General features: G+C 44.1%; 1 protein-coding gene across 1 annotated transcript; it reads right to left on the bottom strand.

Moving 5' to 3' along the window:
* Window positions 1-201: 201 nt before the first annotated feature.
* Window positions 202-4,953, bottom strand: LOC308153992 (chymotrypsin-like elastase family member 3B; the record flags this gene model as incomplete). The annotated part of the gene is made up of 8 exons (XM_080527173.1): window positions 202-219; window positions 367-519; window positions 942-1,084; window positions 2,241-2,377; window positions 2,713-2,841; window positions 4,462-4,559; window positions 4,660-4,748; window positions 4,911-4,953. The coding sequence occupies 8 exons, from the start codon at window positions 4,951-4,953 to the stop codon at window positions 202-204; spliced, it is 810 nt and encodes a 269-aa protein (XP_080383299.1).
* Window positions 4,954-14,250: the final 9,297 nt, after the last annotated feature.

The following is a 14,250-nucleotide window of genomic DNA, read 5'->3' as shown; positions in this document are numbered from 1 at the left end:
ATATATATACAGTATGTCTAGTACATATAGCCTTCAATGTCTGCTACTCTAGCCCATGTGCTAAACGTTTGAGTACCAACAGTACATACAGTAGAGCACAAATCTTGAACAGACGCAAGAGGTACAGTATGTGAGAAATATTTATTTTGCATTGAGCATTGCTCTTTCCAAGGAGATCATCTGCCGGGGTCCAGTACATCCTTAAGAATGAAGCATTGTCTGAGGAAACAATAAGACAACATGCATGTATTAGTGTTTCAGCTATGATGACTATAATACAACTCCTCTATCAGAGTATATAGAGGTCTACCCTGAATAGATTGAATGAGAGGTGTGAGGGACCTATGGAATTGTAGAGTAACTTACATCGCTAAGCCAGTTGGTGAAGGCTGAAGTGCGGGTGAAGACAGTTGGCTTCTTCACCTCGTTGCAGGTGCTAGAGGACACAAAGCTGGTCACACCCTGGACGTACCACTTGCCATCCGCCCCCTTACAGTTCAGAGGTCCTCCAGAATCCCCCTAAGAGAAAGGGAAGGGGAGGTGAGACACACACACACAGAGAGAGAGAGATTGGGAAAAGATCATGATGATGTATGGGTGTATTTGTATATGTGTGCATATGTATGTGTGTGTGTGTGTGTGTGTGTGTGTGTGTGTGTGTGTGTCTGTGTGTGTGTGTGTGTGTGTGTGTGCATGCATGCATGTGTGTGTTTTCTGAAGAGCTCTGGGTTAGATAACACATGCTGAACTGTTGGAATGTTAGAACACATGTTAGAACTGACAATTGCAATGCCTAATAGGTTGAAACCGGGAGACTTTGACACTGTGTGAGAGAGTTTAGTCTTTGCTTATGACAGGTTCATTTGGTCATATTGACAAAGGCCTATATAGTGTAGAGTCTAGACCCTTGGGGCCAGCAGGTAGGTGTTTGGGTTCCTCACATTGCAGCCTGATACGACATCTCCGCCAGCACAGATCATAGTCTTCTTCATGTTGATTCCCCACCAGTCGCTGCGACTGCACACACTGTACTCCACCACAGACAGCAGAGCCTGCTGCAGTTTATCAGGCATAGGGCCGTGGGCTGGGACAGGGGGAAGACACTCAGTGTCACAGTCATACACACCACACACACTGTGCCAGACAATCCACAGCACAGGAAAAGCAGTGCCACTTCCTATCTTTCCTTTTGAAGTGAGTCATACCTGCAGTTCCTATGGCAGTGGCAGCAGAGGGCAGACATCACATACTGTCAGAGAGTAAGGAGAGACTGCACGGGGGGAATGCAGCTCAAAGACTTTCATTTGTCTCAACAAAAAAAGTGTGCCGCACCTGATTTTCGTACATTCTCGGTCCACTTACAGTATATTGAAATATAGACACTGTCATATTACCTGAATTTGGTTTGTATGGAGGACCAGACACAGCTAGCACTGGGCTAAGTGAGGCTGATAGCACAGCCCTTTTAACCACTTTAGAATACATATTAACCATATGTTCAGTCCTTGGAAATATTTGAAATGTTTTTAACCCCATTTTTCTCCACTGGACCCTATGTATTCTGTCTTTACTCTCATGAGCACCCTAAAATAGAATGTTTTAGAGGAACAAAAGCCTTCAAAAGACCTTCGTTTTTTAGATACCTCCACCCGAGGTATAACAAAGCACAACAATGTTTTTTCATATCTTTTTGATAACGGTTTCAAGCCAAATAGATGTGTCCAAGGAGAATGTATTGTCTCACGAGTTAGCTGCTGTGCCACCTGCATTGTTCTATGACGACGGAAGGATGAGGAAAAACCTCCAAAGCTGACCTAGCCAAGAAGAAGAACTGTTGTGACAAAGGAGTGTCCCTTACCTGATGTAACAGGACCATCAGGATGCATCATAGACTACTTGCCAATTGCTACTACGGTACTTGTAAATTATTTTCGGTTTCATCCGAAATAAACTACTTTTGCAGTAAAACATTTATATAATCATCCATTTCATAAAATAGACATAACATAGATATGAAACATGTCTCTGCTTTGTTCTACCTCGGGTGGAGGGATCTCAAGGCTTTAGTTCCTCTACTACTTTGCAGGAGTGGGAGTCCTCCTGTATACTGTACATACTGTACAGGCTGTCTGCACATCACATACAATTAACTCTGTTGTGTTTAGTCTATCTAACATAAGCAGGGGACCCCCCCCCCCCCCACACACACACACAGATGATGTATTAACGTATGTTATTACTGTAGAGGTTTCCCCAGCCAGAGATGTAGCATGAGTCTCCATGGGCTGGGATGTCTCCAGCCTCAGGAATACAAGCAAGACCAACGTTCTCATTCATGAAGGGAGCCTTGTCCAGTTTCAGCAAGGCCAGGTCATTACTGTCAGGTGCAAAAAGGCCTTAGCGTTTTTCAGGCAGTGATAGTAACAGCTGATTACAAACAAGGGATCCAAAGGGGTTCTTCAGTTGTCCCTGTGGGAGAACCCTTTGAAGAACCCCTTTGGGTTCCATGTACAGTGCTGTATAACCTGTTGTGTTCCATTTAGAACCCTCTGCGGGGACGTTTCTACAAATTAGTTCTTCAAAGGGTTCATCTACAGGGACAGCTGAAGAACTTTTTTTTAGTTCTAAGTGGAACCTTTCCCCAGTAGAACCTTAGAATGTAGCTGGTGTGGTACAGAAGGTGTGTGTGTCTGTCAGATGGGTACTACTCACCCACATCCGACACAGTCTATGTTCCAGTCAGGGTGGACCAGGATGCGCATCAACTCTCTGATCTGCTCGGTGCCCTCCTGCTGGATGATGTCATGATCTCCCATCACTACACGGTACACATCACCAGGCCTGGGGAGGTGAAACCATCAACTGTCAGCAAAGTCACTGCACAATACTAAATGACAGAAGGGAAGGACTGGGAGTACAACATGGCCCTGGACGTTAACTTGACCTGAGCTTGGGGGGGGGGGGTCAGGATTACATTAAAGGAGGAATAAACATACCACTACTGATGACACCATGCAAATGGTGGATGCACCATGCAAATAAACTCAGTTTTACAGTTTTACAAAATACAGTATCTCATATGATATGTAGACCTTGAAATATCCCCCCGCTTCCCTTACAGTCTGTCTCTCTGAAGTTCACACTGACTTTACCCCCCCCCCCCCGCCCACTATCTGACATTCCTACCCATAACCGATAATTTGCAACGGCACATGAAACACTATCACACAGTCTTCACAATGCAACAATCATCCTAGCTCCTCAGGACCTACTGTCCTGAAGTATGGGGAAATACATACAAAACCACTTTACAACCATTTTGCATGTTACAAAAAAGAGCTGTAAGAATAGTTAATCATGCTGGATATCTTGATCATACCAATGTTCTCTTTATGAAGATGCATACCCTGAAACTGATGGATATAGTAGATTTCAAGACAGCACTGATTATGTATAAAGCCAACAATGAACTGTTGCCGGGCAATTTGCGAAGACTATTCACTGAGAGAGGGGGGGACTATACATTTAGAAGATAACTTAACATGAGACAGCATTACGCACAAACTAACGTTAAAAGATTTTGTATATCAATCTGCGGAGTTGTGCTGTGGAATGGCCTTGAGGAAAAGGTCCAAAGGTGTACTAATGAATTTAAAATAATGTATAAGAATTATATCCTTTCTAGATACAACATGGAAGAGACAGGACATGCCATTTGCTAAAATTAGTGTATGATAGTTTGTATGCTGTATTGTGTGTATTTGAATTTGAATGACAAAATTGAGCCTAATTGTTTTTTTGTTTGTTGTTTGTTTCTGTTGTAAACCTACGCTACTGTAACTGTAGTGTGTGAATGGGGATAGGACAAATAAGCTTTGCTTCCTCCTATTCCCTTTCGGACAGCTTAACCATGTGGATTATTATTATTATTTATTTTATTATTTATTTTTGAAATGATTTGTATTCCAATGTACTTGGACTGCTGTTCGAAATAAACTTGAACTAACTAACCAACAGTCAGTCAGGTCAGTCCTTAGTGCTGTCTGTCTGTTGGTCAGTCAGGTCAGTCCTTAGTGCTGTCTGTCTGTCTGTCTGTCTGTTGGTCAGTCAGTCAGGTCAGTCCTTAGTGCTGTCTGTCTGTCTGTCTGTTGGTCAGTCAGTCAGGTCAGTCCTTAGTGTTGTCTGTCTGTTGATCAGTCAGGACAGTCATGTGGTGCTTGGTGGCGTAACGCTCTAAGCGTCGACCATGTAACTGCAGGGTTCCTGGTTTGATTCCGGCTGCGGACATATCCTGCTTGTCATTTGTTTGTCAGTCCTTAGTGAGACTCACCAGACTCAGTCCTTAGTGATGTCTGTCTGTTGAATCAGTCACCGTATGCAGTCAGGACAGTCCTTAGTGATATCTGTCTGTTTGTCAGTCCGGACTCAGTCCTTAGTGATGTCTGTCTGTTGGTCACTCACCATATGCAGTGGCCAGCAGTCAGGACCCAGCGAGCGCCAATCAGAGTCCCTCCACAGGTGTGATGGAATCGGCTGCCATGCTTGACCTGCAGGGAAATCTGAGGATACAGATACAACATATGTATGTGCTGTATATCATAAGTACATGTAAATAGATCCATGATTCAATTGAGTCATAAAAGTAAGTGTGTTGCTCACCTGCCATGGCCAGCTATGCGGTCGGGCATCCTCGCCATTCACCACTCTGTTGGTGCTGGGTTCGAAGGCGGGGGTCCCACATCCGTAGGCTGAAACACACTGTATAGGTTGCACATACTGTATAATGACAGGTGTTGTGACAGAGTTAGTGAGTTGCTCCACTGACACAAACATCTGTAAATGACCATGCGTGTGTTCCATTTGTTCTGAGGCAGATGTGTTAGCTTAGCGTAGCGACGCTAGGGACTTACCGTACGCTACCAACAGCAGCAGGAAGGCAAGTCTCTCCAGCATGGTGTCGGTTTGTCAATCTGTGTGGAACTCTGACCCCCAACACTGAGCTCTTATACCCTATGGCTGTCTGTCTGTCCGCCTGCCTATCTGTCCCTCTGACTGTCTGTCAGCCCCAGAAACCGTGACCAGCGCAGATGCTCAGAGTCATTCTTATCAGAACCAACCAATGGACATGCCACCAACATTGGGAACATGGGAAGAACATCCTATTCTTCAGATGTTCACTTGGCACTGACCTTGTCAAAGAGATAAAGAGGGGACGGACAGTTACTTTAATCGATAAAGGAGTTTTTCACTGTTTACACAAAGAGCTTGACTCAAAGTGACTTGCACAAAGTTGCAGAGTACTGTCCAAAACTAGATCAAAAGTTGTTCACATTCTCTCAATTCATTGGAACACAGTCTCCTAGCAAATGTGTGCATGCAGAACCGAGAGTATGATAGTAATCATCATAACACGCCTATACTATATGCACATTACTGTAGCGTGACATCTGACAGGCCTGATTTTAACGTTTGCCCGAGCCTGGTGTGTCAGGGTGAGGTTTGTACTTTTCACAGGACTATTATATTGGTTCCATTAAGTCAGGTAAACTCTATAGAGCAAAGCTTAGTATAGTTTAATTTAGTAAGATTAGTACATGAGCAGTTCCCACCAGGCCGAACGGAACAGGGAGGGAAAGAGAGAAGGAGCAGTGGAGGGAGTACCTCTTGTGAGATAGAGTGTGTGACAGACAGAGAACAGGAGAGCAAGAGAGCAGACAAAAGAGGAAGAGAGAGAGAGAGAAAGAGAGATTAAGAGGGGGGCTTAGTGTCGTCAGCTATGTTAGTATGCAGTGGACTGTGAGAGAGAAATACATTTGACTTCCTGTGACCGCAGAACTGGATATCCTTGGGTTGCGTTCAAGAGAAACAGTCCTGTAACAACTTTCTCCTCCTTTAATAAATAACGTGGCATACGGTTAAACCAGGGCTGCGCTTCTGGTTAATCTGGACTCAATTCTTTACGCCTCTCTCCCAGACAGTATCTTTTTTCCTCCTTAGGGGATATAAACATTGTTCTCTGGAGGAGACAGCAGACATCCATAAATTTCCCCTTTTAAAGAAGCAAAGCGAATCAATATTTGCCCAGACAGCTAAAAGGCTCTGTTTGTTTTTTCGCTCTGTGTAATAGTGATTCTCCACGCCACATATGTTTGTGTACTGATTTATGAAGCAAGAATGTGTAATATATGCATAATATAGCAATGACAGAAGACAGGGCTAATTTTGATTTACATGTGTCCTGTTTGAGCCAGCCAGGTATGTTGGTAACATATTAAAAGACTGGTGATTAATTGTGTGTGTGTGTGTGTGTGTGTGTGTGTGTGTGTGTGTGTGTGTGTGTGTTTGTGTGTGTGACATCTTTCATTATTCAACAACACATTCTATCGTTCAGTTCCTGTAGGCCTACATGTCGCTGAAGTGTTCTTTTGGACTTTCGTCTAAAAAAGTAACCATTTCTATCTGTCCATTAAATATGTGTGCTGAAACCATAACCTTGAGTATTTTCCATTAAGGCAACCTTCAGAAATACTTCGTAAATCAAAGATTTCCAAGGAGAAAAACAGTTAGCCACAGTAGCATGTCTGCACTCTGTCCATTCGGAGTTTAAGACAGAGATAAATTATCTGCCTTCAACCTTCACCAGTATAAGGCCAAGTATATCTGCTAAGGTTTTCAGATATGACAAGAATCTGCAGTATGGAGCCTGGAGACTAAGGCAACGTCTCAAATGGAGTGCTTTGATTCATAAATCACATTTAACTAGGCTGTCAGATTACACTTGTGAATAGTATATTTCCTGTAGTTTAAATGAGGGATATCAGTCATTAATGTAAGTTATGAAAATTACATGGAATAATGTGCACAACACACACCAGCCACTGATGAATTAGTTCATGAAATAACAAGCTTTCACTCCTGGTAGGAAGGGGGTGATACATCAAATCTTGTTTAATGGTAGCACTGGAATTATATTTGGCAACAGTGACAAATACTATCAAGGTTATAGGTCAATAACGTAAATTCAAGGTTTTATTGGATGTTTGGCCGTATCTTCTGAATGAATATTTATTACAAAATTCATGATATTAGCAAGTCCCGTTTTAGGTACAGTATATACATTTAAATGAGATGAATTTTAGGATGATAGATAGCTCAATTAAATAATGTTGTGGAGTGTAAATTAGATACACTCTCCACAAACTAATTATGTAGCTATTTTTTTCCTCACTTGTTTTGAAAAATTGTTACAGCTTTTTTTTTAAACAGCATTTACATTGATTCAAACACATCTCCTACTGTGTCCATGCAGCTCTCTGCCTCCATATCTCTGAATACAGTAACCTAGCAATTAGCATTACCAAGGCTAACAACCTCTTAGGAAAGGAAAACCAAAAAATAGAGTTAAGATGGCCACCTTCTGACGGCTCCAGTCAGAGTGTGTTATGTCTGCGTCAAGGCACTGTGGAATCACACCCCTTCAGGTTTGCCAACAGCTTTGGATCCCGTTTTTTTACATGCAATCCCTCCTTTTCCCTCCTCTCCTCTTCATGGCTAATGAGAGGCTCAGAGTGGGGGAAAGACTGAGCTGATCCCTCAGGTTCTTGTATGCAACCTGAGCTCATTCCAGACCCCTGCTCCTCTTCCCCTTAAAGCAAAACATGGGACTTATTATGTGTAATTACTGCCACAGATGTTGGCTTGGGTTTATCAATGAGTGAATCTGAAATACTTAAGTAAGTCCCATCTTAAGTGTGCTCGACTGACACTACAAATGGCATTTAAAGTGTGTTACGGAGAGAGAAAGATGAATAGCTAATGCCACACGGTTTCTGTTTGGGAATCTGCTTATGGTCACAACTGAGAGTAACAGAGTAACATGATATAACAGAAAAATCTCTTCTTATTCTTATTGACCAATCAGTTCAAACTCTAGCGGTAATTCCAATCACATTTGGAGGTCTGTCAGCACTCGAGTTTAAAGCAAACACAGTATAATTGCATTATCTTGTCCTAGTGCTATTTTTGCCTTAACTGAAATCAAAGTAGATGTTGTTTTATATCTATATTATAACATGTTTTGTTCTGATTATAAGCTTTGTGGTAAGGTCATTCATTGGCAGGCAGGGACAAACTACAAACTACAAAGAAACGTGAAGATTCTTGTGTTGTCTGTCAGGGGCCTTCAACCCAAGTAAACAAAGAAATAGAGAAGAAAGGGGCATTTATAACAACCCCATCATGTCCTCCACTGATAATTGGCACTTCTAGATGAAGGAAGACCAAATCCAAATAAACACAACCTCCCTCTGGGCCTAACCAATGGGAGTCCCTCTGGGCCTAACCAATGGGAGTCCCCCTGGGCCTAACCAATGGGAGCTCCCTCTGGGCCTAACCAATGGAGCTTCAACTCACAGTTAATAGGAGAATATGAGACTCTTTGAGTCTTTGTACTCCATTCTCTTTCTTTTCTTTCACCCCTGGTGTCCGAAAAGACAATCCCAAACATGTGTAGCTGGTCCACAGTTAAAAAAATAGGTTTATGGTTTCTACTAGTATTTATTACATTCAGGGTAAGTGGATAGACAGGTAAGGTTTGGATCGAGGCCTTGTCAGTGTGACAACACAACACCTCCACTGACTGGGCAGCTCTGAAACAGGGAGTTTTCGCTGGTAATAATTGGCTCCATTTGAGCACCTTGAGGCTCCTGTGGTGACACTTCTCCGTTTGATTCATCACCACCCCCCCAAACCCCTATCCCAACTCTCCCCCCTCCCCCCTGCTCCCCATGGTCCTCACGTCCACTGCTCTGTGGAGCTGTAACTAAAACCTTGTTGGACAAATTAAAAACGGTTTAGTCTGCAGCTCTGGCTTGCATCACAAGGCCATAAACACAAAGTGCTTTGGTCATTTAAGACAGAGGCCCTGTGATTATCTCTGCTCTTTTAACTCGCAAATCAAACACGGGTTCAGCCTTCGGGCCCCGGGATGTCAGAGATGTGTTTGCACCACCGGGGGGAGAGATAGAGAAGAAGTCATGTCCTCTGTACACAATTCAACCAAGATGAGAGTGTTCCTCTATACATACAAGACACCCAACAGAATAAGGCTTGATAGACAGTTATTTTAATTTAAAGGTATTTCAATTCTGATATGAATTAATAGAGAGAGAAATGGATCAAGTACAATAGCAGGTATGACCTTTTTTTCCAATAAGTGCAGAAGGTGATCTCGAATTTTGTGTTGAAGCAATAAAAGCCATACTGAACAAGAGAGATTTATTATGGCAATGAGTGAGCTGCAAGAGAGTAACGTGAATGGCGTTAAACGTCGCCTGGTTTTGGCATTAACCCTTTCTGCGGGCAGCTCAGCCACCTGGTTATCGTGAGATTAAATTGGACCAAGCAGATCCACAGTTCAGGGTTTCAGACTTCAAAAGAAAATCTATGCAATAAGGTCTAAACGCTAACTTTCTGTTGGCTAATGATCCTCCAATCAACTGTCAAGTCAAATTAAGGGCCTCAATGTTCAACACTTACTGGGATTAGCCAGAGATTAACAGCAAAATGCTCCAACTAGTTTCTCTTTCAAAGGAATACCATCACAGGGGGAGAGAGAGAGAGAGAGAGAGAGAGAGAGAGAGAGAGAGAGAGAGAGAGAGAGAGAGAGAGAGAGAGAGAGAGAGAGAGAGAGAGAGAGAGAGAGAGAAAAGAAAATTATTCACTGACACGAAGAGATGAAAAATGATACGGCAAACCAGGCAGAGAACATGAAGAGAGAGACATGTGAGGGTGGTAAAATACATGTGGTGTACAGGCATTTGATAGCTTTTAACCTTCTTTTTGTTCTCCAAGAGAATTTAAAACTCAAGGGAGAAATGTTCACTGGTTTACATCGGTGGTGGTTGAGCATGGATGGGTCTGTGTGGGGATGACAGTGTGTGGCCTTGCTGTGTGACAGCAGAGCAGGAGAGCTTCGGTATGATCAATGATTGATATGATTCACAGGCTCTCAGAGTCTAAGGTGGGCCGGTTTCTCATGACGGATAAAATATAACTCTCTTCCTCCTCATACAGATTAGGGTGCGGCCAGAGTGGGACATTTGCCACGAGAGCTCCGACATGTCCTATAGAACACACAGGTGATGTATAATATCAGATCACATCAGCAAGGTTGCCGGCTATATTTCCGCCATCCTTCATTTCAGTCTCTCCGTCCATCCCTCCTTTTTACTCTGAAACCGGAGCTCTCCTCTACTCTGACGAAGGACAGAAGTCCTTGGCTGTGATTGATGGTGGGTATAACTATGAAGAATAGTCTGGAACAGAGCCCCATGTTCATTACTCTCCCTCCCTATGTTTTATCATACTAGTCTCTCTCCCTCTCTCTCTCTCTCCCTCCCTCCCTCCCTATTCATCTTGTTTTCTCCCTGCCCCCCTCCGGCTGAGCCTCTTACTCATTCCTAGTGTTCCTGCTGTTGATCCCTCCCTTGTGTCTCTGGTTGGTCCCCTGTTTGTTTTCTCTGATATGAGCGTGTATGTCTGGGTGTGGCGTTTCGTGCCACACCTGCTGCCAATCCACCTGCACACCTTCCGATCCATCCACTCATCAAGCTCCTGCAGTATATATACCCTGGCACTTCACTCCAGTCTTCGCCAGATTGCTCAGCTATCAACCTGGGTCATCATCCCTCTGGGATCTCTGTCTGCCTGCCTTGCCCAGCGCCTCTCCAGTCTGCCTCTCAGCCAACAACTCAGTTCACTCTGCCTGCTCTGCTTCTCCATGAACACTGGCTCAGCTCTACTAGCTCATCTTCCCTTTGTCTAAATAAACTGTATTTGAATCCCTCTTGCCCAAGTTCTGCTTTTTGGGTCCACTAAATCTATTCAACCTAACAGAACAATTTGGTCAGCATGGACACAACAGATAACTGTTACTGGGACAACATGATTAGATCCTTCGGACTCTCTCTGACAGCAACCAGGCTAAGGTAACCACCCCGCCAGCCTTCGCAGCACAGTCAATGCAGCAGGTCCCTCCGGCTCCACCTCCAGTGTCTCGTCCGCCCCGGAATTCAGGGACGTTCCTGACCCGGAGCCCTTCACTGGGGATTTGGTGAAATGCAGGGGTTTCCTCCTGCAGTGCTCCCTGGTGTTTATTCAGTGGCCTTTGGCTTGGGCAGAGGCAGTACATGCTAGTCAGGCTATTGTCACGCTCTCTTATGGAGATTTTGTGTTGAAGAACAAAATAGTTTTTGATCGTCCTGATCACTGTGGAAATGCTGTTAAACATCTGTTGAATCTCCACCAGGGACCTAGGAGTGTGGCTGAATTCTCTGTGGAGTTTAGGACGTTGCCGGGGGATTCCAAGTGAGAATGATGAGGCTCTACAGGGGGCTTTTTTGGACTCAACGGACTCATTGAACAATTAAAGAATGAACTGGCGTCTTCCATTTCATACCATTTCTCGCGAGATCAGGAGTTAATTCATCCTCCGTGGCCCAATCTTCTTCTCCTTCTATCTCCACAGATGAGGAACCCATGCAGCTGGGCCGAGCTTGTCTTTCTCCTGCTGAGCGGCTCCACAGGATGATTGCGAGTGAGTGCCTTTACTGTGGTCAATCCAGTCACTTCGTCGCTGCTTGTCTGGTTTGGGCTCATCAGTAGCAGTGGGAATACTGGTGAGTAATTTTTTTCCCTCTGCCCCATCTAGTTCAACCAGCTCTCTCCCACCAGCATGTCTCTGAAGAGTCTCCCTCCAGCAGACACCATTCTCCCTTTGACCTGTGAGGTGGCTGTTTCCTGGGAGATCAAATCTGTTATAACGGAGGCCCAGCAGACACAATCTGACCCAAGTAAAGATCCATCTAACTGTCTATTTGTCCCTGATTCTGCACGCGTTCCGTTTTGCCTGTCATCTGCGAAAGAACCGCACCCTGTCCCTCCTCAAGCTACACTTTTGGTGGGCCACCATGGAGACAGATACCTATGCCTTTGTTGCAGCCTGCACTGTCTGTGCCCAAGGGAAGTCCTCTCATCGTCCGCCTGCTGGTCTGTTGCACCCTCTCCCAGTTCCAAGTCGCCCCTGGTTCCACATTGCTTTGTCTCTGGTTTACCTACCTCACAAGGTAACACAGTCATCCTCTCAATAGTTGATATAGCTGAATAGCTGATCACCTGGTACGCCATGTTTTCCATCTCCATGGCATCCCACTAGACATTGTCTCAGACTGGGGACCTCAATTCATATCTCAGGTTTGGAGGGCGTATTGTCAGGCTCTTGGTGAAATTGTTAGTCTCTCCTCTGGATTCCATCCACAGACCAATTGCCAGATGGCGAAGACTTAGAGGCTGCACTACAGTGTGCATCCGCCGCCAACCCTGCATCCTGGAGCTCCCAGTTCGCCTGGACTCCCTTACCAGTACAGATTTGTCCCCTTTTGAGGCTTCTCTGGGTTATCAACCACCTCTGTTTCACTTCCAGGAAAGTGAACGGGCAGTTCCTTCGCTACCGTAGGATTTGGAGGGACACCCACTCTTCTTTACTCCACTCTGTCAACATCATCTGGCGCATTGCAGACCGCTATTGGATTCCGGCTCCAGAATACAAACCAGGTCAGAAAATATTTCCTTCCAAAAATATTCAAGTAAAGACAGACTCTCACCTCATTACATTGGAACATTTTCTGTGGAATGGATAATTAATCCATCTGCTGTGAGGTTGACGATGACTCCTTTCTCTGTCCCTCTTTTACCACATACAAATGTGACAGAAGCTGGTGAAACCGGGAACAAGTAGCCAACCAATCAAATGTCCTGACTTTTGACCGATTTTTACAAATAAATTTCAACGTTGTTGAAAATCAATGACACACTCGCTAGTCAAGCCAAAACAATCCAAACTACTACATAGTTAACTATAACACTACTTTACATTGTTAGGAGGCTAGCAGGCACAAGACAAGCTGCGTTAGTTGACTAGTGCGAGTGTCTTTGATTTTCAACAACGCTGAAATGTATTTACATTTTTCAGAATAAATGTCTGAACATTAAATCGGCTGCCGACTTGTTCCCAGTTTCACCAGCTGCTGTCACAAATGTGTTGGTCAAGAGGAGGAGAAGGACTCCTTCAGTTATGTCCTGAAACCCCCCCATAACCAGCTCAGCTTGTGTTTATTGCACCGTAGCCCTCTCAGTGCTTCTGGCCAAAGCTAACTCTAAATATTTTGGGAATACTGTAAAAGTACATGGAAGTTAGAAATGTGTTTATGCTGTAAAACGTCCCCCCTCCAACAAAATGTCTGATTATCGTTCCTTACAGGATGACAGCTGACTAAACAACTAACACTCCAGCTGCAAAGAGAGAGAGAGCAAAGAGAAAGCAAGAGAGTGAGAGCGAGAGAGAGGGAGATAGTAGCTATTGTGGGCAGATTCCCACTGTACGGTATGTGCTGTATAGGCCTATGCCTTATTCTTTGTGTTGAGAGACCACATTCTCATAGCCTGTGTTTGCATTTTGGTATGCGTGCAAATGTGTGGATTTGTGTGACTGAAATCATGCAAGAGAGGCTGTTTTTCAGGATATTTGTGTGTTTCTGCACATGTTAGGGTTCATAATGGGGCCATTCAACTACTCCACCTCACCTCACACTCTCCCACTGACACCTGCAACACCCCTGCAAATTGGCAAGCAGCACCGCTTTAATATACTGTGCAGTGAAGAGTATATAAATCACCCGCAACTGAGCTAATACCAAGGCATTAAGACCACAGCAGAGAGAGAGAAGGCAGAAGGTAGAGGGAGAGAAGGCAGCAGAACAGGTCAGAGTCAGATGAACTCTGCTGTGCTGCTTCTAGGATGATTTATTTAATCATTTTACCACATCGTCACCACAACGACACTTCAGCAACTCTCGCTGAGAGTATCCCGGTAAAATGATCCTTCAGAGAGGAAGCACATTTAAAAATATATATATATATAAATATGACCTTGTGTAGAATGAAATAACAAAAAAAAACTAAAAAACTAAAACAGTTTTCAATGTGAAATGAAAACATTTAGTCAACCACAGAGAAAGAAGTCTGAAACTCCCATGGCGGGCGGCACAGATGTGTTAATGAAAACGACACATACTCAGCTCAACCTTAAACCTGAGTCTTAAACAAATACATACAAATCACTGCCCCGAGGTGTCCGACAATGTTTTCACTGAGCCTGCTTTCAAAGCATACACGGGAAAAGGCAGTTCTCCT

Source organism: Nansenia antarctica (genome assembly GCF_963989245.1).
Source record: "Nansenia antarctica genome assembly, chromosome: 1".
NCBI lineage: Eukaryota > Metazoa > Chordata > Actinopteri > Argentiniformes > Microstomatidae > Nansenia > Nansenia antarctica.
The sequence above is the reverse complement of the archived record's forward strand: the minus strand, read 5'-3'. Positions and strand labels throughout refer to the sequence as shown.